General features: G+C 48.4%; 12 protein-coding genes across 12 annotated transcripts; 8 read left to right on the top strand and 4 right to left on the bottom strand.

Moving 5' to 3' along the window:
* Positions 1–199: 199 nt before the first annotated feature.
* On the top strand, positions 200–616 carry LCP9604111_61 (uncharacterized protein; the record flags this gene model as incomplete). Its single annotated transcript, XM_039068376.1, has 2 exons — positions 200–445; positions 503–616. 2 exons carry the CDS (start codon positions 200–202, stop codon positions 614–616), a joined length of 360 nt encoding a protein of 119 aa, XP_038932609.1.
* Positions 617–2,130: 1,514 nt separating this feature from the next.
* Positions 2,131–3,163, top strand: LCP9604111_60 (putative catechol dioxygenase; the record flags this gene model as incomplete). The annotated part of the gene is made up of 2 exons (XM_039068375.1): positions 2,131–2,381; positions 2,464–3,163. The coding sequence occupies 2 exons, from the start codon at positions 2,131–2,133 to the stop codon at positions 3,161–3,163; spliced, it is 951 nt and encodes a 316-aa protein (XP_038932608.1).
* Positions 3,164–3,702: 539 nt separating this feature from the next.
* Positions 3,703–4,048, bottom strand: LCP9604111_59 (uncharacterized protein; the record flags this gene model as incomplete). Its single annotated transcript, XM_039068374.1, has 2 exons — positions 3,703–3,866; positions 3,931–4,048. The coding sequence occupies 2 exons, from the start codon at positions 4,046–4,048 to the stop codon at positions 3,703–3,705; spliced, it is 282 nt and encodes a 93-aa protein (XP_038932607.1).
* A 639-nt stretch (positions 4,049–4,687) lies between these two features.
* LCP9604111_57 (uncharacterized protein) lies at positions 4,688–5,550 on the bottom strand (the record flags this gene model as incomplete). The annotated part of the gene is made up of 3 exons (XM_039068372.1): positions 4,688–4,987; positions 5,058–5,256; positions 5,327–5,550. 3 exons carry the CDS (start codon positions 5,548–5,550, stop codon positions 4,688–4,690), a joined length of 723 nt encoding a protein of 240 aa, XP_038932605.1.
* Positions 5,551–6,288: 738 nt separating this feature from the next.
* Positions 6,289–7,206, top strand: LCP9604111_56 (NAD(P)-binding protein; the record flags this gene model as incomplete). The annotated part of the gene is made up of 1 exon (XM_039068371.1): positions 6,289–7,206. One exon carries the CDS (start codon positions 6,289–6,291, stop codon positions 7,204–7,206), a length of 918 nt encoding a protein of 305 aa, XP_038932604.1.
* Positions 7,207–10,613: 3,407 nt separating this feature from the next.
* LCP9604111_55 (Zn(II)2Cys6 transcription factor) lies at positions 10,614–12,607 on the top strand (the record flags this gene model as incomplete). Its single annotated transcript, XM_039068370.1, has 6 exons — positions 10,614–10,643; positions 10,697–10,853; positions 10,902–11,151; positions 11,202–11,718; positions 11,772–12,239; positions 12,305–12,607. 6 exons carry the CDS (start codon positions 10,614–10,616, stop codon positions 12,605–12,607), a joined length of 1,725 nt encoding a protein of 574 aa, XP_038932603.1.
* A 334-nt stretch (positions 12,608–12,941) lies between these two features.
* On the bottom strand, positions 12,942–14,246 carry LCP9604111_54 (zinc-binding alcohol dehydrogenase family protein; the record flags this gene model as incomplete). Its single annotated transcript, XM_039068369.1, has 1 exon — positions 12,942–14,246. The coding sequence occupies one exon, from the start codon at positions 14,244–14,246 to the stop codon at positions 12,942–12,944; it is 1,305 nt and encodes a 434-aa protein (XP_038932602.1).
* Positions 14,247–17,188: 2,942 nt separating this feature from the next.
* On the top strand, positions 17,189–17,839 carry LCP9604111_53 (uncharacterized protein; the record flags this gene model as incomplete). The annotated part of the gene is made up of 1 exon (XM_039068368.1): positions 17,189–17,839. The coding sequence occupies one exon, from the start codon at positions 17,189–17,191 to the stop codon at positions 17,837–17,839; it is 651 nt and encodes a 216-aa protein (XP_038932601.1).
* A 189-nt stretch (positions 17,840–18,028) lies between these two features.
* On the top strand, positions 18,029–19,392 carry LCP9604111_52 (uncharacterized protein; the record flags this gene model as incomplete). The annotated part of the gene is made up of 2 exons (XM_039068367.1): positions 18,029–18,705; positions 18,762–19,392. 2 exons carry the CDS (start codon positions 18,029–18,031, stop codon positions 19,390–19,392), a joined length of 1,308 nt encoding a protein of 435 aa, XP_038932600.1.
* A 616-nt stretch (positions 19,393–20,008) lies between these two features.
* LCP9604111_51 (uncharacterized protein) lies at positions 20,009–21,214 on the top strand (the record flags this gene model as incomplete). Its single annotated transcript, XM_039068366.1, has 1 exon — positions 20,009–21,214. One exon carries the CDS (start codon positions 20,009–20,011, stop codon positions 21,212–21,214), a length of 1,206 nt encoding a protein of 401 aa, XP_038932599.1.
* Positions 21,215–21,822: 608 nt separating this feature from the next.
* On the top strand, positions 21,823–23,554 carry LCP9604111_50 (TauD/TfdA dioxygenase family protein; the record flags this gene model as incomplete). Its single annotated transcript, XM_039068365.1, has 10 exons — positions 21,823–22,051; positions 22,123–22,232; positions 22,293–22,385; positions 22,441–22,514; positions 22,603–22,771; positions 22,863–22,960; positions 23,038–23,159; positions 23,222–23,300; positions 23,357–23,383; positions 23,446–23,554. 10 exons carry the CDS (start codon positions 21,823–21,825, stop codon positions 23,552–23,554), a joined length of 1,110 nt encoding a protein of 369 aa, XP_038932598.1.
* Positions 23,555–23,807: 253 nt separating this feature from the next.
* Positions 23,808–25,190, bottom strand: gel1 (1,3-beta-glucanosyltransferase gel1; the record flags this gene model as incomplete). The annotated part of the gene is made up of 1 exon (XM_039068364.1): positions 23,808–25,190. One exon carries the CDS (start codon positions 25,188–25,190, stop codon positions 23,808–23,810), a length of 1,383 nt encoding a protein of 460 aa, XP_038932597.1.
* Between the last annotated feature and the right edge of the window lie 2,404 nt (positions 25,191–27,594).

Below are 27,594 nucleotides of genomic sequence, written 5' to 3'. Positions count from 1 at the left end.
ATAAAAAGGACAAAGAGCGATCAGTAGCTAGATCGGGATTTTCCGTCGACACAAGCTAACCGCCACCCTTCTGTCTAAGTATGCCTAGAAAACAGCGCCAAGAAAGTCACATTGGGTCTAGCATATCGGACCAGATGTTCTATAAGAAGGTCTGATACCTCCTTTTCTGATCGGTAATCATATCTTCCACTGCAAGAATATGGCCTTATTAGCCCTTCCCTCAGAGCTACTTGCGATCATCACGTCTCTGTCGGACACGGAAACGCTCAAGGCCCTGAGGCTGGCAAACCACATGTTACGCGCCTCTGCAACGAAGAATCTGTTCTCCACAGCCTCACTGTTTACGGAGGATATAAGTTGTGAGGCTTTCGAGTCCATCATAACACATCCGCAGTTGAAAGAATACGTGCACAAGATCCGCCTCAATACTGTGGAGTTTATATCCGTGCGTGAGATATGCACTGTCATGCAGTCAATGGGTAGCTAATACGCAACAAATTAGGACCCCGACACAGATAACGATGAGCTTGAACTACCTGTCAAATGGAAGGAGCTCCTACTTATGCTTCCAAATATTCCGAATCTCAAAAGCGTTGTTCTGCGCTTCGACAAATAAACCGCGATGGGCGAGGCGGTTGGTTTTATCCACCCCAGTCACTTGAATACCGCGAAACCATCTTAGAATGGCTGGGTACGGGGCTAGTGTCTTTAAAGCGACCGTTGAAAGAACTGGGGATTCAGCATCAGCAGAACGTGACACCACTGAGCGAAGATTTACAGCAAGTACTGAGTACGCTGAGTTCGTTGAGACTGAATGTTGTGCATGAATGCGACCCTGCGTGTACTGAAGCAGAACTCGAGGTACGTAGTAACACAAGCCAGTCTACATCTTCAACATATGCTGAGTATAATATTTTATACTAATTCGGCGAGATAACGGAAACAGGAAGTGCGTGAGTTCTACGCACATACATTGTCATTAGTCTGGCTGAAACCCACGATGGGATCACTCCGGAAGCTGTCTCTATACTCCGACCTTTAATGGGGATTTTATCCTAAATTCAGCCTCGAAGGGGTTCACTTTCCCAATTTGCAATCGCTCACTCTGGGAAACTTCTCCTTTTTCGAAGACCAGCAGGTTGATTGGATTCTCTCGCACTCGTCAACACTCCATGAACTCTACCTTGACAATTGTACGATTTTATTCCAAGTGAGATTATCGAACGTCGAATACTACATTGACGATTGCCCAGTACCGATATCCAAAATGAAATGGCAAACTAGCAAGCACAGGAGGGGCGAGGACTGGTACTATCATTATCCACGCCGGTGGAATGAATATTTTGCCTCATTTGAAACAGGTCTTCCATATCTCTGTCGCTTTGCAATTGGTCACAATGAAGCATGGGATTCAGCGTACAATGAGTTGCCTTTTGAGAAAGAACTGGACCTTAGGCCGGCATTGATGTGTGACCGGTACATGAAGTTTGATAGCGGTACAGGTCCTTCTCAGTTTCTTGACCCAAGGCGAGGGGGGGGAAGATAGGGAGGATTGGCCACAATGTGACGACGAAGACCGCGAGGGTTTGAAGGCATTATTAAGGAAGATCAATCAGCAGGTAGACTGTGGGGATTTTGATGTAGGACATTACGAGGTGAGCGATTTGGTAGAATTCAGTATTAATGAAGATTTGACCCATAGCTGAATTAGATCTATACCAATAGAATCTGTATTATTGCCCTCTCATTGCATATCAACTCCGTAAACTCCAGACATCGGCAAGTCGGCACGTGAGGAAGACCAAAAGCCGAACCAATCAAAAGGCGGTGAAAGCAGGTGCCGGGGCTTACCCGCGGATAAGAGCTACCCCGGCCACCCCGCGCTGATATAATAGGAGACCAGCCGCCCCTCGGCTGTTGAGGACTGACCGATGCCAGAACGGAACCATCGTGGATGAACGCGATCGCGACATTCGGCAGGTGACAACGGGATTTTTGCGGGTTTGGAACCGTTGTGACTTCCCCACATCCACGACCAGCCGAACAATATGCCGTCGCCTATCGTGTATATAGACCTGGAAAGGCCGCCCTGACTTCCTTGACTTTTACAGCTCTCTCCAATAATATAAAATGTCTTCCACACGCCAGTTCGACCCCAACTTCACCCCCTCTGTCATCAATGGCATGGGCCCCAATACCCCCGAGCGTGCTCGCGTGGTCTTGGGTTCTCTTATCAAGCACATCCACGACTTTGCTCGTGAGGTTGAGTTGACCTCCGCCGAGTGGATGCTCGGCGTTGAGTTTATCAACTCTATCGGCCAGATCAGCACTCCTATCCGGAACGAAGGCCACCGTATTTGTGACGTGATCGGCCTTGAGTCGTAAGTTTCACATCTGCTTCTAATAAAAAAAAAGAAAACAAAAGCGAAAAAAAGAAAAGCTAAAGCTAACTGTTCAAATCAGTCTCGTCGATGAGATCGCCAACAAGATCATCACCGAGGACGGTCTCTCCCCTACATCCAACGTCATTCTCGGCCCCTTCTGGTCTCCCAACGCCCCCTTCCGCGCTCTCGGCGACAGCATCATCCAGGATCCCAAGCCTAATGGCCGTGTCACTTTTATGCACGGTGCCATTACCGATATGGAGACCGGCAAGCCGATCGTCGGCGCTGTCCTCGACATCTGGCAAGCCTCGGCCAACGGCCAATACGATTTCCAGGACCCCACCCAGACCGATAACAACCTCCGCGGCAAGTTCCGATCAAATGAGAAGGGAGAATTCAACTGGTACTGCTACCACCCCACTCCTTACTCCCTGCCCACCGACGGCCCCGCCGGTGTCCTCCTCAACCTCATGGACCGTTCGCCCATGCGTCCCGCCCACATCCACCTCATGATTACCCACCCCGACTACGCCACCGTCATCAACCAGATCTACCCGAGCGACGACCCTCATCTCGCCATCGACTCCGTCTTCGCTGTCAAGGATGATCTCGTCGTAGACTTCAAGCCCAAGACCAATGACCCCAAGGCCTCTCTCGACTTGGAGTACAATGTCCGCATGGCGCTCAAGAAGCACCACCCCAACCCCAACTCCGCTCCCCCCGTGTCCTCTTTCGAGCGTCACGCCAAGGCGGCCAAGGAGGCACAGGGAAAGCTTTGAGCGGGTGGAAACCGGTTGCACAAATTGGACGGCGTTCGACATGACTCTTGTACATATAGCATTTACTTGATTTTTCACGTTTACACGATTTATTTATCTCTTCCGCTTCCTTCCAACACATTGATGTCGCGTAGAAGGCCCGTGTTGCCGCCTTAAACTTTCAAGGTTTGCATCCTGGCTAGGCCCGCGTGGCTAGATCGTGTAGATCTCCCGTTATGCAGGCCACATCTTAACTTTTAGCTGCATGATGACCTAGCTCGGAATCCGGGGTCGGCATATCTTGACCAGTAGGATTTAACGTCTACTTGGCCACTAAACCATTCTCCCAATGATATGCAGAGTGTCTAACTTTTTTTACTAGAATTAAGGGTTCTAAAACTAGCGTAGTTTTCAATCTCACATAGTAGAGGTTATGGAGACTCCCGAATATCCTACTGCCAACTGCCTATGCTCCGTGGGCAATACTGGCGTGCACAAAGCGAATGAAAATATGACATTCATTCTCTGAGAAGGAATCAACTATACTCCTATACAACGACCTAGAAAGTCCTCCGCGGATGACCCGACGGATCAGGCCGCCAAGAAATATCACTTGCCTCCTCGTTCGGTTGATAGTAGGCCTTGGATACCCTAGCCTTTGCGCTTTGAACACGGTCTTTGTCCACGAGGTTGGTCTTATCCATAAGCGTCCTATAGTCCTGGACTGGGATTTGTGTTAGCAGGTCTGGAGATGATAAAGTCGGAATTGTTCAAGGGAAGCTACTTACTCATTTCCTCGTCCATGTCAGAGGAACCGGCATCAACAGGATCTTTCATATCCGAGGTCTCATCCTCTTGTTCCCGTGCCTCCAGGTTCAGGGCTTGAGCATCGTTGGGAGTGACCATTTTCAATGTGGGAATTATCGAGCGTCTGTTGGGAGATTTGTCGGTGCTTGGAGATGGGGCCTTAGTTATAGGCTGGGGGGATTCTGCATCGTCATTATGACCATTCATGACATTTTGCGGAGTCGCCCACATGGAATTTGCCGCTCCGTGGGGGAGGGAAGTTGTCTGGACTGCAAATTTATTCATCGGTTGGCGTTATAATGTGGTCGTACTAGTAGGTCTAATAGATCAAAAGGACTGTCCGTAGTCCATGTTTGAAACCTCGCACTACAAAGGCTAGTACTGTCAAAATCACCTAACTTGAGAGATAATATATGGAAATTTGCCTCAATGCCACTGGATCAGGAATTGGCCACTATCACCTAGGAAAATACGTCTATGTGTTTGTTCTAGGTATGTCTGTGTACGAAAAGTGATGGATCGCGGAATAATTCGCTTCGATTAGAGACTTTGCAACTTGGACTCAATTGGTTTGTGGTCGGGTATGATAAAAAAAGGATTTATCGTGTGGATTGCCACCAACGCCCCTTTCTCAGTAGGAGCATAGTGACATTCCAAATCAAAGAAAACAGAGACAATGCCAAATTTTCAGTTTGAGGAGAACCCCTCAAACCTGGCACTCAACTTCCTTTTCTATCTTCAGCATCGATAAGGCATACTGCTGAATTTCAGCTCCCTTTGTCCAATGCGAACGAGATCGGCATTCAAGAGAGCTTCCTTCTCGAATCCATCCATGACCTGGTTCAACACCGCCGCTGCAAGCTCGCTGCGTTGTATATTCGGAAGGGACCGTCCGAAAAAACCGACGATACGGAAAAGGTTGGCCACCAAAGCTCTCGACCATGTCGAGGGATTAGCAATCACGCCGGGACGAGCGATGCAAACTTCAACTCCTTCGTTCTCGGTTGGGAATTTGAGGACCATGAGCTCTGCATTGCACTAGCTCACCAAAAGCACGACATTAGCGTAAGTTCTAGAATCACGGAGCTCTGGGATTCGAATCCATTACTCGTATCATGTGGTAATCTGCCATGATGACTGCCTTCTTTGTCGGGTCTCGAAATATTCCATCCGCACTCAAGTACATGAAACGAAAGGGACGTGCCGGTCCAGCCTCGTACATGGCCTCAAACCCAAGCTTGGTGCAATCATGGAATACACGATTGAGCTCGGCTTTGCTGGTACGTAAGGGTGTGACGGAGACAGCCCTACCGGTAGTACGCACAAATTGTTGTGGTCAGTTTGAATTAGGCAATGAAGGTGCTGCCCGAGACATACCAGATACACGCGTCGGCGTTAGCAAACTCAGCCTTCACGTCGTCAGGATAATCACCATAGTCGCAAAGGACGATAATCTTCAACTTCGATGAGTCGATGCTTTTGTCGAGCTGCACGGGCTGGTGGGCCAACGCGACGACTTGAGTGATCTCGCGGATTTGCAAGCTTTGTTTTATGATCTCAGTGCCCAGGAGACCGGTCGCGCCAGCTAGGATGAGCTTCATCTTGCTTCGGGGTTTGATGTTGGTGTAGTTGTGCTGGTAGGGAATAATTGGGGTGGTTGCTTGGAAGGTTGGGAGTTTGGGGTCCAGCGCGACTTTCTTAGGTGTTGGGGTTTGTGGACGACATTTGTCAAAACCGATAGTAGCTTCCCCAAAGCAGAACTCCGCTCCTTCCCTACCTATGCTCGACTCCCTCACATTGAATATCACCATCGAAACTATTCTACTCTTGACAACTGTTTATGTGCGGATCCACACCACCTGCAGACGATCAACCCACACCCGAACGCTTATTTGACGGCCCCACTTTCCGCTACATCCCTAGGTCGGTATGTTGTCGGATGTTCGGATACAAGAAACCTGAGGGAGGATAGAAGTGCTATTTCTTGCAATGGTTGTCGCCGACAGATAACACTGAAGAAGTGGGAGTTTCAAGAAACTAGACTCTTGAACCGCAAGAAACTAATAAAATAGACGAACTGGGTCTTGTTGAACAACGAACTTAGTGAGATATACCCCATCTGGAAGCGTGAGTGACACTAATACCTTAGTGCAGATTCTACAGCAGTCGCCACTGGATGGACGGAAACTTCCTGGATTGCATTTACTGACTAACACCTCCTGGCGGTAGAAATATGAATTGAAAGGGCTGTGTGTTAACACATATCGCGCCATAAGTGTTCAAATACCAAGGGATTAAAACAAAACCTCAACCGAATACATCAAGCTGTCTCCCGAATCATGTTTCTGTCAAGACTTCCTTCCGTGGTCACATTTTGGCTAGCCGTGGCAATCACCGGCAATACATTCGATCCCAAAAATTATGCCAAAGCAGATGTCCTAGTCTGCGATGTTGCCGTGGTTGGAGGGGGATCCTCGGGAACATATGCCGCCATCAACCTGCGCAAGATGGGCCAGAGCGTAGTGGTTGTGGAAAGAAAGAAGCACCTGGGTGGCCACACAAACACCTACACTGATAAAGCTACCGGTCTCACTGTGGACTATGGGGTGCAATCGTTCCTGAACAGCTCTATCGCGCTTGACTATTTTGCCCACTTCAACATCTCCCTTGTCAAATATACCGAATCTAATGCCACTATCTCGCTGACAGATTTTAATACAGGAAACCCTGTGCTATTCAACCCCAGTCGAAACCTGACCGGATGGGCCATTCAGGTCGCGCAGTACCCTTGGCTGGACTCTACCTGGGAAATCCCTCAGCCTGTTCCTCCAGACCTGCTCCTACCATTGGGGGACTTCCTTGTCAAATATAACATCTCGGATGCTGCTTTTAATATTTATTTCAGCTCCCAGGGAATTTCAAATCCACTACAGCAGTTAACAGTCAACGTGATGAAGATGGTGGACGCTGCATACTTGAGAGAAATAGCAGGTGCTAGGCTCAACGCCGCAGATAAAAACAACTCTGAGCTATATGTCAAGTCTCTTGCTGAGCTGGGTTCAGATGCTCTCATCTCCTCAACCGTTACAGCTGCTGCAAGACCACAAACAGGGCGAGGCGTCTCACTCGTCGTCAAGACGACCACGGGATTCAAGCTCGTCCAAGCATCTAAGCTTTTAGTCAACATTCCCCCAACTTTAGAAAATATGAGGCCATTCAATTTCAATCTACAGGAGCTTCAGATGTTCTCGCAGTGAACCTATATGGGCTACTATACCCTACTACCCAATAACACTGGTTTGCCCGAAGGGTACCAGTGGATCAATGAGAACAACTCATCTGCAACGTACCATATTCCTCAGCAACCTGGAGCTTCCCAAATTACAAGCATCCGCATTCCGGGAGTGTTCTACGTCTGGTACCGCAGCCCGTCACATATGACGCGGTTGGCAGTCGAGCAAGCGACTATTCGAGCCATTCAGAACCTACAGGAAGCACGGAACTTTACGATTACAACTCCCCAAATCATCAATCTCAACTCTCACACGCCATTCAAGCTAAGTGTGTCGGCTCAGGCTATCCGCGACGGTTTCTACAATGACCTGTATGCGTTGCAGGGAAAACGTAGAACTTGGTACACCGGCGCTGCATTGATCTCTCACAATGGAGGGGTTCTTTGGAAATTCACACAGGCGCTATTGCCCCGGATTGTTGCAGCTTGATCAAAGGCAACCCCGAAAAGTTGAGGCCAAATAATTTATGTCTGTCCAACGCCGCCACTCGCCACTTGAATCAAACCGGATTGTCCCTTGTAGATCCTAACAGAGTCGCGCAGAAAGATAGGCTGTGTTGCAAAACCATTGGGATTCCGGCAACGGCCTGAAAATCTAACTCGGGCATTGGACACGCAATAGCCCAAGGAGCCCATATACGACTCTTGTGTTCCTAATTGACTAAGACAAATAATATGGCATGATTTCATACCCTTAGAAGTAACGCCGAGAGTAGTAAGGACAATAGATAACTGAGGCCGAGAAATTATTTCGATCTTACCAGTCATAGATTAATCAGTATGAAGCGACCCAGGTATAAAATTGCTCGATAAGGTTGAAGCCACTAGGGTGGACCATGAACTAGTACTAGATCGTGGCGTTTTTTGGTGCTGGAGCCATATCAGGGATTAGCGCCCGGCGCGCGACCAACCATGCTGTTTTATTGGTGGCGATTGATTTAGAGGTTCTTCAGTATCGTTCCTTCCTCAGACAGGAACCCAGGAATGCTCTTGCCTTGGGGCAGTGCCTTGCCAGTTCCTTCCTGCCAGTCCCTTCTTGCCTGTTTGAGATATAGTAGTAATAGAGTTACCCGTTTTCGCCTTGTATTATGGAAAGCTTATACAGCTCGGTACGGAAACCGGAGTACCCCGTTCCAGTTTGGTAACTCCGCGGACTTACCCACAGTCCGGCCCGTCCCGACGCTAACAGGCTAGAACCGTTGATCATCGGAGGTTATCTGAATTCTTATCCGCCCCCAGTATGGCCAAGTTTAGACTCCACATTTTGTGCCTAAGGATGGGATTGAAATTTTGAACAGCTGTATAAACAGAATCTATTGCCGTCTGGATCAAGCGTGATATGACTGTGTTCGTTCGTGGGTTTCGAGGCACACGTGCTACGAAGCATTTTACGCCTAGAATTTGTGAGATTTAATGCAATTCTGTTCCGCCTGGGACATTCCGTTAGCCCGAACTCGAGGCTGCAATGGGGTGGCCGAGCCACACCCTACTGCGACAATGCATATCGACAGATCCTGCAGAAACCGAATCTGGCTAGTCGAGATTCCAACAATGACCGATGAGTAAGCACCATATCACTGCCGAGGTACACAATGGGGAGCAGAGCCGCGCGCCGCAGGTCACATGGGGTTCAAGGACTATAACCGTTTAACAATTCCAAATACGTACAACCCCTTTTCGGCCCGGGGCGATAGAGAACCTATCAACACTAGAATCTCACAATATCTACTGCCGTGAATAGGTGCCGGAACGAGCTGAAGTGCACGAGATAAGCCCCGCGTAGTCCTAGAGGTGGCAGTAGGATGACGCAGGTCCAGATAGCGGATGCTGCCACAGCCCTTGGCTTGATTGCCTTTGTGCTTAATTCCCCCGAGCAAATGGTAGTTTAGAAATCAATTAGCAATCAACTATTACAATGAGATGATAGTATATCTACGCTGTACCTACCGTATTTGGTTAGTGTAGCCCCGGTGTATGCGATAGCCTCGCGTGGCTCTCACAGGGGAATATTCACCAATAAGAGAGAGAGTTAACTTATAATGTGGGGCAAAGGCGTACCATGCGCATCTATTTATTGCTACCATGATCACTCGACCAGGTTAAGTCACATCCAAGCTTTTTTCTTGAAGTTACGGTGTGTTGACGTTCTCGGTCGCAACAATCTATTTCCATAGCCGCGAGGGAAATGTACTAGGTTCCATCAGAATTGCTGCAAGAGACCCTTTCGATCAGGTTCAAGTTATCACGTCGCGGAGGAGCAGATCAAGATGTGAGATTTCCGGATATTCAGCCCTACCTGATCTAGCTGTAACCCAAGCCATTTTCTGATACGCTTAGGCAGTCATGGGCCGAGATTCTCATCATGTCAATTGATCTTTATATCTGTCCAATAGTCAATGAGATTATTACGGAAACCTGCATCCAAGACCCTTATCTCAACCATGAAAGATACATCCAAACCGCCAAACACTCTAGATACCATACTACCTTTGCGTCAGAGATCGAAGAAGATATTCTGAACGAGCCAATGACACAATCAATGCCCCGTACATTTCACAACTGTTTCGTGCTACACTCTCTTGGCTCAAATAGGCCGAGAACCAGCTTTACCTCTAGTCCAGCTTGTTGCGTAGTAGGCGTGATTTGAATTATCAATTCCAAATCATTGTCCACGTGCTGCATGTGCCGCGGTTGAGATATGTAACAGCCAGTCGGCGTGGCATATCCACACAACCTGCCACACTAGATTAACAATCCGAACCTCAATCTTGAGCAACTAACCGATTCGGCTAACAGACCTAACACCAGGATGACAGATCATTCAACCTCTGATCAACAATCGACAAACATGGTTAACTGGTTGATACTTACTACCACCATCCAGCTTATCTATGCTACCCAAGCGGCGTGATAAAAATACTAACGCTGCACCCAGCGCAGGCACGGAAGTTTATTCAAAGCTATCTAGATCATTAGCCATTTACCCTTGACAGGCACTATCTTGATTAGCTGAAAGACGTGAGGTCATGAGTATGGGGCCATTTCGGATGTAGCGCTGATCACACCATACGTAGGAGTTCTCTTCGGACTTCATCGGGGAAGAGGAGTAGACTTTCGACAAGTACAAGTTGCCAAATTTGGAAGATCGTGAAAGAAGCTTTCTACAGGGGAGGGTATCTGGCGAAACAAATAGTTAATCTATAATTGCCGACGCTTGAGCGACTCAGGCTGGAGTGCACTCAATAGTCTTAGTTGACAGTTATAAATATCCACTACATATACTTGTGTTATTGACTCGGGTAGTCTTATTCTTACTGGAGGCGCAGTAGTATCAGAACATCAGAACATCAACACTCTATTCAGCTCCTCAATATGTCAGGCTCACGACAGCAGCCTGGACTGGTGAGACAATAGCCACTTAGCTCATAAGGTGACTCTTGGCGCTGACAACTTAGGCTTGTGAGGAATGCCGCAAAAAGAAACTTCGATGCAATAGGCGACGGCCTCAATGTAACCAGTGCGAGGATTCTGGTACGGTCTGCCTTGTGAATCAGGTTCGCTCCCCACGGGGCCCCAAGAAGGGACATTTGAAGGCCTTGCGCAATCGCATTGGTGTGTTGAAATGTGACCTATACACCTTCCCTGCTAATTTATCGTTAGCTACACTGGAAAGCATCATAAATTGTGATCAGGGCAATCTCTGTCCCAACGAAGTATTGGATGGCAGTGAGAAATATCACTCCGACGAGACAATTCAAATGCTCAGCCCACCCCAGGACTATATCCCCAATGCCACAAAAGACGAATGTCGTGACATTATCTACTCCATTGAGACATCGACAATAACCTCACCTATTACACCAATGACCCCACCTGACCATGAGAGCTCAGATATAATCGAGGCAGATCTGTACGCAAAGCTTACCCTCCAAGTCCGGATATTTCTAACAGCTAGTGAAGGGATCAACTATATTTCGACAGAGTACACCCTGTCGCGCCAATGCTCCACCAGGGCCGGTACTTCTCCTGGTCACAGAGATTCAACAAACCAGCTTCTCACATCTGCTTGCAATTTGCAATGTGGGCACTTGCAGCTGCGTCATCTGCCCATTTACAGCACATGCGAGAGTCTCTCTACAGCCGTGCGCGGTCCGGTATTGAGACCCTTGATCACGATATTGAATCTAGCGGTGCGGCCTGTCTTCAGGCAGCCCAAGCATGGCTTCTTCTGACCCACTATGAGTTTCGCTATATGAGCTATCGTCGAGCCTGGCTTACTGCAGGACGTGCCTTTCGCATTATCCAACTCGCAAAATTGCACGAGATTGATCGGCTCAATAACATTAGCATAAACATGGCACACCCCGAAGCCTGGGCCGAGGCCGAGGAAAAGCGACGGACCTACTGGCTAGCATATTGTCTCGATCGTTTCCTCAATATCTCTGACGAGTGGCCTCTAAGTCTAAATGACGAAGCAGTGAGCAATTACTCCTTTTTACAGAATGCTCTGAGTGACACTAACATCTCCAGCTATGCATATATCTCCCCGTCTCGGAGTCAGACTTCCAGCACAGCAGGCCAGTCATTATGGACTCCTTATATGATGAGATCGAGGCCTCCGGACACAAAATGCTACCGCCTTTCGCGGAGACAATCGTCCTGATCACACTATGCTGGCACAGCGTTGCATTCCAGCGAGCCGCGCACGGTGATAAGACGTCTCCAAGCCATGGAGATAGCTGGAAACACCATACTCGACTATACCAAATGGTACAGCAGCGGCTGATGCTGATTTCACTACCCCCATCCTCGCCCGAACTCCACGACCCCATGCGCCTCTTCACAAATATGCTCGCCAATGCCGCCGTGATATGGTTCTACAATATATTAGAGGCCCTGCCGGTGGAAATTGATGATGAGATCATCCTGGTTCCTCTCTACTCCGCGTACGAGATAGTAGGTTTGGCGAAGCCGCTCACCCGATCCAGCTTTTTCAAAGTGAGACCACTCCCTTTGCTCCCCGTGAATTGACAGTGGCTTTCGTGTCTGACAAGGTTGTACAGGCGCATGCGTTTTCTCCCATGCTACTATATCTCTCGGCAAATTTCGTCAAGACACATGCCGATCGACCGAGTACATGTGTCTCCGCGTCGGAGGATAAACAGCAGAAGTTGGAGGATTTGAAGAAAGCTTTGCGAGTTTTGCAGGGTGGGAATAATTTAGCTACGACCTACTTGGAGCTGCTCGACTCGGACTATGACTCGTTTCACAAATTGTGCAACCTGTCGACTGTTCAAGGGTGTACTATGTCTGAAGTCACAGGCCAGCCGGAGCCACCTTTCTTCTTGGACATGAATCTTTTTTAGCTTGCCATATCGAGAGCTGGCAGGCGTTTGGATACTTCTGTTTTCAATTATCTTCTTCAATCTTGTATGCGTACAGATATAATATTGTAGTATTCAAGTAGGCGGTGTCCTTGAATCAAGTACCATTCATATTACATATCGATCAGAAGGCGGGTACTCCTAATAATGTATTCCTCTCACTACAAATATGACCTTGATCTTTAAGTTTACTCACTTTGTGTTTAGATTGAATTGGGATTTCATCAACTATTGAATACCTAGTCTCCTAGGTCCTGCAGTGCCCTTTCAGGCGAGAGCAAACAAGAACAACACCCGAAATTGGCTCGCGACAAATTCAAAGCGAGACAACGGCCTTCTGAGCTGCCTCACCCCTCATGTGGCAATCCATAGCAAGCTGGATTTGGCTCAACCCCTTCCCCACAATGCGCGGCTTGGGAGCAGCAACAAAAACCCCAGTGGCAAGAGCTCCAGGGAGGAAGTGGTCATAAACCATAGCACCAACCTCGTTATGAGCCGCAGAGGTACCGGAGATGAACTTGGTTTTCACACCACTGCGTTTCGCCTTGATGAAGGTCTTGATGTTCGACCGAACCGAGGCTGCCACGGCACGGAATAGCTGGAAGGTTGTGCTTATAATTCTTTTCGGGGGCGGGAAGCAGGCCCGGGCCACGAACTTCGAGCCGTTTGTCTTCGCGAGGACTTCAATGCAAGCATCAGTTGAGTCGTCCCCAACAGCGATGGCGCCGACAACTTTCTTGTTCCCGAGAAGCTCAACGATTTGCTGGATGGTGGCCTTGTCACGATAATCAAAGACCGCACATGCGCCAAGATTACTGACATATTCAAAGTTTTTGGGAGAGCAAGTGGCGATAACCTCGTAACCAGCCGCGGCGGCGAGCTGGATGGCGCTGCAACCGACGCTGGTCGATCCACCCCAGACCAGGACCACTTCGGGAAGCCATTCTGGGCCTGTGCCCGGGGGAGTACCAGGGAGATTGAGAGATAGGAAGCCTCGGTGAAACAAAGCGGTCGCGGCAGTTGACAGACCGAGGGGAATGACACAAGCCTCTTCATAAGAGAGCCAATCGGGAATCACTGTGACCATATTGTCACGGATCACAGTGTAGATTTGAAAAGCACCTTCAGAAGATTTGTTGACAGCTGGATCCATGGAGAGGGCGTGGGCAAGAACCCGATCACCAACCTTGATGCGACTGACCATGTCACCGACCTGCACAACTTCACCAGCGCAATCATTTCCGGGTACAAACGGGTACTTGACCCAGGGGGACATCATGTTGCCCATCAACTTCTTGGTCCATTCAACGGTATTGACAGCCACAGCACCATTCTTGACAACGATTTGATGGGCAGACGGAGGTGTGAATGGCGCGATGCCGATCTTGAGGGGACGGCCTGATTTGGCGATAAGCCACGCAGCCTGGTTAAAAGGAGCCCGATTAAAGGCAGAGGCATCCTGGCGAGCAACACTCTGGTGAGCGACATGCTTAGCGACGTCCTGGTGAGAGATGTCCTCGTGCGCTACATCCTGCTGAGCGACGCCTAGATGAGCGACTTCTGGCTGAGCGACGTCCGGGTGAGCGACATCCAGGTTAGCGACATTCTGGCTAGAAGCCATTGTGGTGATGAAGCAGAGGATGAATGATACAAAGCTGGGAAATAGATACGTGAAGATTGAACAAGGAGACGTGCAGGGGAAAAAAGAAATCAAAATAAGTCGGAACCAAACGCGTTAAACGTTTAACGCGATGATTAACAAAACGAGGAATGAGGTTATATGCCTAGGTGTATACCTATGATGTCGTCGAAGCTCAAGGCACTTTGCTTCAATAAGAATGCTCTGATCATTGCACTTCTAGACCTTGTCTCAGGGCATGGGGCTACAGTATCAGTGTGCTCAATCTCGGATGCATCGAGTAGTGTGTTCATGAAGCAGATATCTGTTTGGTTGAAGCGCTATAGGTCAGACGCTGCAATCCAGGTGTATTCAACTGTTCCTAAACATACATTTTCTACGTGATGCACGTATACTGTCTACATTTCTGAAGAGGAGAGAATGATGTGAGATAAAATGTTGATGATCATCTAGACACTGCCATGAGCTTTCTTAATAGCTTCGTGAGTACAAAGACACAAAGCTCTTAGGTGCCAAAACAGCAAGCAAAGAGAGGTTTGCCAAACTGCATGAAGACATTCAATACATCAGAGCATACCTGAATTCATCACTAAGCCGTACATGTCTCTCTAAGTATTTATTGCTTAGGAGTTTTATATAAACCACGCCTAGAGAGTGCATATTTTCTCGATGGCTAAGAGGTATTTAAAAGAAAGAAGCTAACAAGAGTCTATAAAAGGAATCAAGTCTGAATACAGATAGAATTATCTTAGAGGATCCATATGCATCAACTGCCAAGGTCCTTTTGGGCTTCAAGCAATATTTAGTTGAGCTCACTTCCGTCACCCTAAGACAAACATGCTGTATCTGGAAGTCTAGATTTGCTCCTAGCCATATACTCCCATCTCTGCTGGTCGCACGTCGATGTATGGGCGTGTCAAGAGTTAGCCTTTGAATGAGGAATAGCTCTGGAGAATATCTATATCACTCCCAAAACGCCATCTTGGGTATCTCCAGATTTCCAATGCTACCCAGTTAGGATGTCTCAATTCTAAGAAGCTATTTCTGAAACCCTGTCCCTAACCCTTGAATTGTGGCACAAAGACGAGTGGCACAAAGACGATAAGCCCTTAGCCAGTCTTGTTATTCCAACCCCTGGATATTCGTTCTATGACTCGGTCACACGCACTATAATGGCACTCAGCTTTTGAATCCTCGCTAATAACCATGTTCATCCAATATAAATACGGCGTTGAACTGGTCCCAGGGATGAGCGCTATCGTTTTGATGGTTTGTCCCACAGCAAAAAGAATTGAGGCTGATTGAGAAAGGAGATATAAAGTGTCGTAACATCTATCTGTCTCTCTTTTAGTCTTTCCTTTGTTTTGTTGTCATTAACTCCCACAAACTGGTGGTTTTGATGCATCTATTACCCTGGTAGCCAAGACTCTTGGCAGTATGGTAAGTTATATCGCTTCTTCAAAGAGAATCTGCTATCCAAACTCCGAAGAGGAAAGAGAAGGATTTGAACAAAGGCTATTTGAGGTCACATTTTTACCGGGGGCTCATCGGATGCAACGACCTTCTTTGTTGACGGTGGCGGAGGAGGCACTTTAGATTGTTCTTTACAACAATTCAACATGGTGTCCTCCAGAATGAGTGATTTCAAGTGGCCCTTCGGGGACTCTTGGCCCCTGCGCCTTACTGTATGAAGCATATCTGTGTTTCATATTATTCACTGGCTGCATCAATGCACGTTACCTCCGCGATGTTGCTTTCAGGCGTGACATTTGTGGTGTAGTTCTTTATAGATATATATATAGCTGCGCGATGTGTTCCTCAGAATCGTCCTCTCAGGCAAGTCTACACAAGATGGGGTATTTTCAAAAAGGGATCTTTCTCGCTCTATGCAGTCTTCTTCTGATTCATGAAATAGTTGCGTTGTCTGTAGCTGTACCCGAGGTTAGTGCCTACTTCTTCAACTCCACATCCTGTACCCCAGATTCTAACCCAAGATAGTACAAAGTGATCCAAGACCGGTCTATTTACTATCCCTACACATGTCGCTCTATTCTTGTCGAAACTGGAGATACATGCGACAATCTGGCTGCCAAGTGTAGTATCTCGGTAGCATCATTCACTTCCTTCAACCCGACTACTGTTTGCTCCTCTTTGTCTCACGGGAAACCCGTATGCTGTGGGGACGGAGAAACTCTCTTTCCACCGAACAGTGGTTCTTACTGCTACGTTTATACTATCCGCACTGGCGATACCTGCGCGAAGATTGCCGAGGGGTACAGTATCACCACTGCCAATATCGAGACTTGGAACACCCATACCTCGGCATGGTACGGATGCAATAATCTGCAGCAGGGAGGCCAGGTTTGTCTCAGCGCCGGCGAGCCCCCAATGCCAGTTGCAATTGGTGATGCAGTCTGTGGTCCCCAAGTGCCCGGAACAGAACGTCCGTTGTTGTGGACCGACATTCCCTATTTGAATCCATGTCCTGCGGGTCAATGTGTGAGCTTTACCAATATCGGATTTGATCTCGCAGCCTAGACTGACTATATCTATAGTGTTCTACAAGGGGTAAATGTGGTACCGGTGCAGACTTCTGTGTCTCATCTGTATCTGCGGCTGCCTTACCACCTGTGCCTGCAACTAAAGCCATATCAACTACATCTGAAGCTAAAGCAGCATCAGTGAAGACTACAGTGAAAACTACAACCAAAACTAAATCCGCAACTGAAGCTACATCCGTGAAAACATCTACAACTAAAGCTACGTCAAAATCATCTGAGACTAAAGCTGCACCTGCGACCAAAGCTCTATCATTGACAGTTAAAGATGTATCCTCGACAACTTCCAACAAGGATCCATATTTTTTCACGACAGATATACCCTTGGTAGATGTACCCTTGACATATCTACACGAGACCACATCCATGTCAGCTGCCCCTCCTACTAGCACTACTACTAGGGCTTCTGTTGTCACTGTTACTGGCACTGCTGGTCTCTATATGGTAGCCAATGAGCTCAGTATTGTGGCGAGCAAGATGCGGGATTCTATAGCCGCCACAAGCTCAAGTACTACCAAGGCTACGTCTACTAAGTCTACAAGAACCAAAACCTCCACAACTAAGACTTCCACAACCACAACCGTCCCAGTCTCCACACAAACCGTGAATGGTATCGTCACCGTATCCAACGGATGGTCACTGAAGATGTTCGATGGGATTGGTTGCACTGGCAGCTACGTGTTGGTCCAAGGTCACAACAAGAAATTGGAGGATAGTGACTGCATGAAGTTCCGCGCGGCGAGCAACTTAGCGACCGTGGTCAACAACACAGCCGTTTCATGTCGCTGGTGGACTCTACAAAACGGTAAATGGGAGTGGCGGGACTGTCACAGCGATGCTCTGAATAGTCCCAAATCATGGCGTATGTCGAATGGTCTCTGTACCGTCTCTCCTAATCCGACGTGCGATCTTGTCAGCGACATTTCCCAAACTTATGGCTGGAGGGGTCCTGGTTTGTGCCATGATCGCCAACAGATGGACCCGAAATTTGTATCTTTCAAGTGTTATGTTGGATGAAGTGAAAGGTGAAAGGTGGTATAAATAGAATAGGCAGTCAACTGGTGCTGGGCTGTGTAATACGAGGTCTTAGAGCCTCTAACATTGAAAACCCCTCTCTTTCTCAATTTTACTTTCTTTTCTCTCTAAAATATTTTTCCCTTTGATCACTTTCATTAATTTGATTACTTCGCTCTAAATACCGAAGTGATGGGTCGTCTTCAACACGCGTCATCGTCGCACTCACTCCATTCTCTGGACGACGACGCGCCGCCTCCGTATACCGATGACCCCGAACTCATTGTCGCCCCGGTCCAGCCTGTCCAACATTTTCAGCCTGTCCAGCCTGTACAGCCCCCCCAAAGCATCCGACCGCTCCGGCTAATCGACTCGGCCTATTATCTCCCCGGCGGCAAGGACTCGCTCAGCCTCGAACCAGCGCTCTCGAGCAACAGCGATGAGTTGTACAATGTCCTCCGTCTACAAATAAAGCTGCCACCACGGCCGCTACTCTCCATCCATGGCACCCACACCGAAACGAGCAATGACCAAAAGAAAGAGAAAAGCAACACAGTCACAGACTTCCAGTTCAGACTGGATCTGGCCGAGACCATGCTGACCGGGTGGGAGGGCGGATACATGGTCACAAACTGGAGAGAAGTGGAAGTCCTCAGCGATGAGGATCTCAGACCGGCGTATCGGGGAGGAATCCTGCGCTCGCGCACGTACAAGCCGCCCAAGTCGCGTGCCGCTATCAGTCTCACCGGGGACAGCGATGCCCTCCTAGGCCGAGATAACGCCGACGAGCAGAACAACAGCTCTCCAGATGCGAGAAACCTACAGATGTGGTGCGAGCGCTTCTGCAGTGACCCCGCTTCTGTGAAATCGTATGCTCTGCTCCTACTCGCACAAAATACACTGCTAATCTCGATTCCCTATACAGATTCACACTGCACCGCGAAGTCTCCGGCTTCGACTCCAACGCCATGCAGAACGTCCTCTCCTCCCACATCCGTGAACTCAACTACCGCGGCTCTCTAAGCTTCGGTCTCTCCATCAGTCGACGCTCCGTCACAATATACTCCCCGCACTGGATCAACCGCCTCCGCACAAACCGTTTCGTCTGGTGGGTTGTCGTGCTTCTCCAGCTCTGGATTATTACCTGGCCGGTTATCTTCTTCATGGAGAAGAGATATGAAGTCGTCCACACGCGCTGGAATGCGTCGCTTATACCAGAGGATTCTGACTCTCCGCTGGCCAAGTGCTACGCGTTTGGTCGCGATGAATCTACCCTGGCGGAGTACTGGGCCCCAGCTGTTAAGCAGGCGGCGTGGACCCAGCGGCGTGGGGACGGTAGTATTTTAACGAGGATGGATGCGGATCGCTTGCAGGGATATAGTACGCAGCAGCTGATTAATCTTCGTGCTGCGAGTTCGGATACCGAGACCGAGCGTCGGGAGAGGGTCAATCGCGGTGAAGCTGGGTTTGTTGATAATGTTGTAGGTCTGGTGAGAGGGATCGGAGAGGCTGGGCGGGATTGGAGATTTTCTGCAGGATGGGGTGCTAACAGTTAATTGTATGTGTGACTACGTGAAGTCCTTCAGGGCTAACGAGATATCAGTCAATTCTTTTGGACTTTCATTTTCTCAATACCTCCATCAACTGATCTACTTTTGGATATTATCATGAATCTATACATGCGAGTTCGTGACGTTTTATGCTTCCTGGGAGATTGAAATCACTCTCAACATGTTCATTTCAGGACTTGAACTTGGCGGATCGAGTTCTTTCACGTTGAAGGACTCGTGGCTTCAAGCTAAATTTAGCATACCAGACACTGCTTTGTTTGCATAATGTGATTCTCATTGCATCATACGCTTACACTCGAGGACTTCATATCCCATCCATTTGATTCACATGCTCTGTCTCGGCTCTCTTTGTTCTTTATCAAGTCACTTGTGTAAGCCTTCTTGTCTCCAGATCTTTTTCATTGTTCCGTCTGTTTCATCTTAACATAGACTGGATGTAAACACTGACTCGACATCTCTTAGAATGACCTTTTGTTTCGAACTATATAATACCTGCTTAGTCCAGCATCTAGCTAAGCCAGTCAAGCATATCAGCTCCTGGCTAACACGATCAGAAACCCCAAGACTTCCAAATCCTTCTGATTTTGACATTTTCAACACGATGTCCGAATTTCACTCTTCGCCATTCAAGAAAGTCGCTAATTTCTTCCGTCGTAATAACACCGACGGTGGAAATGATGATGAAGCACCACCGCCAGTACCAGAAGGTGGAGCGGGTGCCACCGCGTCTACTGAAGCCGACACCTCTGAGGACAAAAAGCGGAAACGTGACGACGACGGTGACGACGGCGATAATGACAGACTGGCTCCGGCCGAACGTAGCTCCCCTATGCAATCAAAACTCGCACAAGTTCGATCCAAGCTAAAGACCAGGGAATCACAGGGCATATCGACACATCTTAATCCGTTACCAGTGAACACCGCCGAGCAAGATCTCAGGGCAGGCCTTCCTGAGTTACCTACAAGTCCCGGGAATATTAGCATGTACATGGGTAATAATTCCGCGAATATAAACCCAGACCAAATCTACATATTACAACCAACGCCCGAAATGGCGAAAATCGACAAGTATCGAACAACGGGTGCTCAATATGAAGCCTGGATGGCCAACACCAACCCAGCTGGCCCAGCATGCCCAGTGACCCAGTCTACACTAACCGTCGCCGATCTAGTCGAAGCCAATCCCCCGGACGAGCCATTATTCAGTGTATGGGAATCCTCGTTCGTTGTCCCACCGGTCGAGATTAGAGAGAGTCTTAAATCCACCTACCTTCCAAATAATCCGAGATTGAAGAAATACCGCCAATCATCTCTACAGCGCAATGCGAGAAATGAACAAGTACACCATGTGTCCTCTTACGACCATTGCATCGTCAAGGGTGCTATCATTGCCACCTCGATTTTTAGAATGGAGTGGGGACCACGATGGTCTGATGTTGCGCTAGCTTTATACAAACAGGACGCCGCGATTGATACTCTCCGGTATGTTTTCATGGTAGAAGTTGAGAATGATGAGACCCTTCCCTTAGTGGGGAAGGTGCTCTACCCAAATAACGGTCTTCCCGGTCCTGAGACAAGAGGTCTGACACCAACAATCCATGCTTGGGATATGAATACTCCTGAATTCCAGCAGATCCTGGGAACGCAGCTGGGCAAGGCGGTGGCTTGTCTTGTTCTAGGGGCTTGGCCTATAGGTACGCATCGGATTACTAGAATCCATACTTGGTTTTTGAGACGTGACCTGCATATGCGGTTTGATATTGAGCCGATTGTTCCGGCTGGTGCTCCTCCTGCCTCGGCTGCATAAGCAGCTTGATTTCGGTGGGTTGGGCTGATGGATTCCCTAATGACTCCTTGACTTACACAGATCCTTGCTTTGTTTATTCATTCGACTAAGCATTGCATTGAATATACAACGAGTTTGTACAGGTAATATCTTAGCTAGAGCGGTATTTATATTTTTATAGAACAAAATATGGACTATCGATGTGTCTGTAACCTCCGAATTCGCAGAACAACTCGTATTGTTAAGCCTATCAATAGTAATTATACGATGAAATCCTGATTTTGCAATTGGTACTCCTCATCACCCTCTTATACGCCATATACGGCACAGATTGCTACATGTACACGGAGAACCCTCAATTGACCAACTTCATGAGATAGAGATGACACCATCCCACCAAAACAATGTCCAAACTGTAAGCACTGTGTCGTCATCACAAGACAGGCCAATCCGTGCCTCGAAGATGAAACTTTAGAGGCGATGGTGCAAGATCACAGCCCGGCATAGACGAACCTTCTTACGACTTACGAGGAGAGATATACTTGTCAAACCGCACATAATACTCCTCAACAATAGACGACGTAATTCATTTTGGATCAATACACGATATACCACTCACACGCATCACAATGTCGCCAGCAATCACTACACAGGACCATGCCGAGGATCTAGATATCAAAGCCAAGGCCACCGATACCCCGCAACCCAGTATTCTTCGCTCACCACTCAAGTCATCAGGAAGCTTGAATGAGTACGAGAACTTCAACACGACACCCATTATCGGGACTGAGTTCCCACGTGTGCAACTCACCGATATTCTGAAAGACGAGGCGAAGATCCGGGATTTGGCTATCCTTGGTGAGTCTATTATAGTATATTTTATACTGAACAAAGATCCACCAAATGAACCAAACACTAACACCACATAGTCTCCGAACGGGGCGTTGTGTTCTTCCGCGACCAGGATATCTCCTCCGAGGAGCAAAAGGTTCTCGGTCAGAAGCTGGGCGAGTTAACTGGGAAGCCGAGTACATCAAAGGTGAGCAGATCCCACGCAATAGATCTAGTCAACTATTGAAAAACATATGCTTATGTACAGCTCCACCGCCACGCCGTCGCAAATAGCAAGCGAGGAATCGCAGTCGACGAGAATGGTCACCTGGACGATGAGATTTCCGTCATTTCTTCCGAGGTAACTTCCCCTCCGAATACCTAGCAGCATAAAGCACTATATCTGACAGCCGTAGGTCAACCGCAAACTATACGGCGACAGATACAAGCCACTGAACGGCCGCCTCGCAAGCCAAGGATGGCATGCAGAGTATGCTTCCCTCCTACTCACTCCCCAGTGCTGAACGCAGTGCTGAACCCAAACCCATAACGCGGAAATAAGCTAAAAATCATCCAAGCATAACATTCGAACGCGTCCCATCCGACTACGCTCTGCTAAAGATAACAGACCTCCCCGAAGACCAGTCCGGCGGCGATACCCTCTGGGCATCGGGGTATGAGCTGTACGATCGACTCTCGCCAAGTATCCAGAAGTTAGCGGAAGAGTTGAAGGTCGTGCATTACCAGGTACGTAACCAAGTAACCCGCACTCACTCACTCGCTGCATTCACCGGATAAAATGTGCAACAATTAAGTATATGTACTGATAACAAAACAGCCTGCATTCAACAAAATCGCCAAAGAACACGGCATAGACCTAATCGAAGGTGATAGGGGCGCACCGGAGAATACAGGGTTTGATTTCAAAGCGACGCAGTAAGACACTACTCGCCTATCTTCTGACCGTCACCCAAGACTGATCATGCAAAAACTAACTCATTGAACACAAACAGCCCCCTCATCCGAACGAACCCGGTTACAGGCTGGAAGAGTCTTTTCGGCGCGGGACAGCAGGTCGAGCATGGCTGGATTGAGGGTGTGACGCAGCTCGAGAGCGAGGTCTTGAAGAAACTGTGTAAGTTCGACTAGATACAGGCTGAGGGATACTTCGCTAATATGTGTCGTTGGGATATATAGTCAACCGACTTCTGTTTGAGAATCATGATTTGCAGGTTCGGTTTAGATGGGGGAGGAATGATCTTGCTATTTGGGATAAGTATGATATTTACTTCATGAAGAAGATGGGTGATATGCTGACGTTGGTGTGTTTAGTCGGTCGGTTTATCATACTGCTACCAAGTGAGTAGGACTATTTCTGCTTTGGTTTATATGGTCAGAGTTGAAATGCTAATACAGGACAGTGACTACAATGGGAAGCGCCAGGGTAATCGGGTCGTTTCGCTTGGAGAGATCCCGTATTTTGATCCACTGTCGAAGTCGCGGAGACAAGCTCTTGCTGAGGGTGTTTGATTGGAATTACGGTTTAGTGAGATTTCCTGCTAGCGCAGTTACTAGCAAGATAATATATGAGCAGTTAAGCTCTGTTTCATTGAACACTAGATACCAAGGGCTGAATAAACCAACTGGAAAGCAACCCGCCGTCCTCCAATTTGCCAAGCCCAAGCGATGATCATCACGGGGTAAAAGATGAAAGCCAGTTAAAAAAGATACAAGTCAGGGAGAATCGAAAAAAGTATGAAGCCCCTTCATAAAGGTAGGAGCATTACAGAAGGATGAAGCTAGCGCCAAAGACAGCCGACACGACAGTGACTAGGCCGACGGTAGCGGGGGCGAAGCTGAACTGGAAAGGCTTGAGGCTGGGGGCAGCACCAGTGGAGCTGGTGCTAGTAGCAGAAGTAGTGGAACCGCTAGTGGCAGCAGCGACGTCACCGGAGCCCTGGGTGGCAGTGGTGGTGGACTTGGTGCCGGAGTTCTGGCTGCCCTTGCCGGCGAATCCATCGCCCTTGCCGGCACCTGCGGTCAGGTACTTCTTGGCAGGGGAGGGCATGGCAGGGAGAGCATCAGTGTCGACGTCCCAGTTAGGCTTCTGCATCTTAGGGCAACCGGAGGCACCACCGGTGGAGTTGTAGCCGCCGTTGCCAGTGGGGTTCTTGGTGTCATCGAAGGCAGTCTTGAGAGCCTTGTAATCGGAGTTGGTAGTAACGGAGTCACCAGAGACAGTAACCAAGCCGTACTTGTTGCCCGCCTCGGTGTACTCGTAGACCAGACCGCCAGAGTAGACCGGAGTCATCTCGGTGGAGTAGAGAGACTTGACCTCCTCGAACTTGCGGGTGTTGATGTTGCAGCCGTACTCGGAAAGGAAGAGGGGAAGTCCGTAGCCAGTGAAGTTCTTCACCTTCTGGTCCCAGCCGGAGGTGGTGAAGGAAGAGGGGTCACACCAGGAGTAGTCGTTGAAGGCGAAGAAGTCACTGCGCTCGTCATCGGTACCGCAGTTCATGTACTCGGCCATCTCGAGACGGTTGGTGTCGACATCGGCGGCGGAGTATCCGACAGGGACGGAGCGGAGCTTGCGAGAGCGGAGGTAAGTGCGCATATCACGGGTGACAGCCTTGACGTAGGGAGCAGCCTTGGAGGAGGGACCGTCGTTGATGACCTCGTTACCAGAGAAGAAGGCCAAGGTGTTGTCGTACTTGGCGAACATCTCGATGGTGGCGAAGATGTACTGAAGATAGACATCGTTGTAGGACATCTCAGGCTCGGCACGGTTGATGGAGTACTTGGGGGTGTTGACATCGAGAACGAGGTAGATGCCGGCATCAGCGAGGGCAGTCATGCACTCGTCGTGGTCCTGAGAATTATCGACGGAGTAGACACGGATAGTGTTCAGGCCCAATTCCTTGAAGTACTTGATGTCACGCTTGCACCCATCGGCATCAGCGATAGGATCGGTCAGGTTGGAAGAACCACCGGGCTGGTAGTCGACACCGCGCATGTAGAACCGGTCGCTGCCCTTGAAGAAGGCGTTACCCTTGACAGTGATCGGAGTGATATCACTGCTACGGGCCTGGAGGTTGGTTGCGGCACCAAGGACGGTCGAGGCACCCAAGGTGATGGCCGTGGCCATGGAAGCTACTGTGGACTTCATAATGTGAGAATAAATAAAAGAGCGATTGGATAAACGAGAGTGGGAGAAAGATGCGCTCGGATTAAAAGAGAGTGAATGACAGACTGAGAAACGAAATCTGAAAGGAAGGAGAAGAGAAGACAGCAAGAGCAAGGGATAAAGGGTTTTGGGCCAAGACCCGTGGGCTGTGCTATGCCAAGGTCCTATGCACATCCTCGCTGTTTTGTTCCGATCAGCAAGGGTCGACGGTGGATTAACAGTGGGGATGACCCTCGATTCATGGCTTTGATTGGCCAATTCGATATATTTCATTTATATTATCTATTTATTTGTTTCTTGGATCGTCAGGTCCTATCCAACTTACGAGTACAACATTATAGACAATGAACTGGCATGTATGTATGACTATATTTATCAATGCTCCTATATAGACGCGTATACCCATTTACACAACATACCCTCACTAGTAGTACCCCGACTATATATCCTGGTGGATAACCCTAGCTTGGCATGACGCATCTCCATCTAGGCAAGTCGATCTCTTCAGGGGTCTGGGGTCCAACGCTATTGTCATTAAAAGGGTCTAAGGGGGTCAAACTACATAGGGGTCAACATCAAACGCGCTCGGATTCTAGAATACTCCAATCACAAATTAATCCGACTGTTTACTTGTTTACTCGCTAAAACCGTCTGTCTCGACGCCACCAAGCCAAGGTATGACCACTCGCCTCAAACAGTCTATACATAGACCTGAGACACTCGCTTGAACAATGCCAGACTCGTATTCCGTATATCAAATGACATGCTATTTCTCTTACCCTGTACAACGCATCACCTTGTTTCTGTACATCGTGTATTGTACTAACATGACCTCAACCAGATCGACAAATCACGACAAATCTCAGGAGTATATGGCCATATTTAGCTCAGATCGTCTCATTAATTCGGTATTCTTGCCATTTTCAGCTGTCAACACTCAACCCAGACCCGACGCCATACCTCCCAGTTGCGTAAGGGTGAGCTTCTAGAATATTTCAAGTGGGTTGGACCTGAAACTCGCTAGCTGAGAGAATCTGCGACCGTAATTATTCTGTCCCCGTTCACCGCCTTGCCAAGCTGCAACAACCATGGAACATCCCTCGGGCCATCGCAAGACCACAACCCCGTACACAAGACAAATCCACGGTTCACCATTGGCCTTGAGATCCCCAGATTCATTTCTACCCGACCCAATAATAACAGAGCTTGACACAGGCGACGCGTCCAAGACCAGCTTGCGGCAAAAGAAATCATACCCACTGAGAACCGTCGCCGTATTCAATTCACAAGCTCATAAGCCAAGAACACCCAGAAAGTCACAAGTGGCTTCATACCAACTTCGGCGGCAGAGAGATAGGCAATGTATTAGAGTGCTCAATTGATGGGCGAACTGAATAGCCAGCACAATGGGAACTGATGTTTCTTATGGATGGGATGTAGAGAATGGGTATATGCAGGATTCAGTGGCTGTAAGAAAAGAGCCAGAAGGGCAGGACCTAAGCAAGAAGTCTACCCACAAACTCAATTTTCCGAGGCGATACTTGGCAATGATGTGAGCCCAGGAAGCTATGGCTTGGGGTATGACCTGTTCCAAAAAGCCTTCGGAGCATCATGGTAGTGTTTTGTGCATATGGTAGTGTTTTGTGCATAAGGGCTTCGCCCAAGAATTCGCAGGACCTGGGTCAATATTAAATATGTATTCATGACGCTCTCCATGTATCTTCCTCGTTGGTTCCGCAGACCATTTTCCTCGCAGTGGTTCTACTCTATCCCATGTCTAAAGAAAAGCTTAAAGCTGGCTTATCTATAACGCACGCTCACATACTAGACTACCTAGATCAAGGGCACACGACAAGGTTTCACGACACAAAACAAAAAAGCAGAGTGAGAGACTGAGAGAGGAAGGAGCTATAAAGCCGGGAAGGCAAGAGCGACCCAACACTATAAAACAAGAGATCAACCCAAGCTTGGCATAGAGTTTCATACTCAGTCGTCGAAACCCAATATGAAAATACGCAATCGAGTTCCCTCAATGACCCCAAGATATCCAGGTCACCCACAAAAATCCTCAACTATCTAGAACAAAGCCGGAGTTTCTTCGCTAAAGTGAAGTGGTTGATATCTATTGACGGGGTGTCTAGGTTGCATAGCTCCTAGACGTTCTTCTGCGTTACATACAATTATACTTTAGCGAACTAGATACGCTATTGAGGTACGTCCTTCAGTTTTTCCTTTGTGGCGGAGAGGATCGATACCGAGTCTATTACTAGACGATAGGGGTAGCTATATATATAGCTTCGTATAGCTTGCGGCTTCGCGAGAGACTTCTAGCTGGTGCTAGATACTACACCAATCAATACTAGTCTCGTCCAGTGCGAACCGGGCT

This window comes from Penicillium roqueforti (assembly GCF_015533775.1).
Source record: "Penicillium roqueforti strain LCP96 04111 chromosome Unknown scaffold_01, whole genome shotgun sequence".
NCBI lineage: Eukaryota > Fungi > Ascomycota > Eurotiomycetes > Eurotiales > Aspergillaceae > Penicillium > Penicillium roqueforti.
The sequence above is the reverse complement of the archived record's forward strand: the minus strand, read 5'-3'. Positions and strand labels throughout refer to the sequence as shown.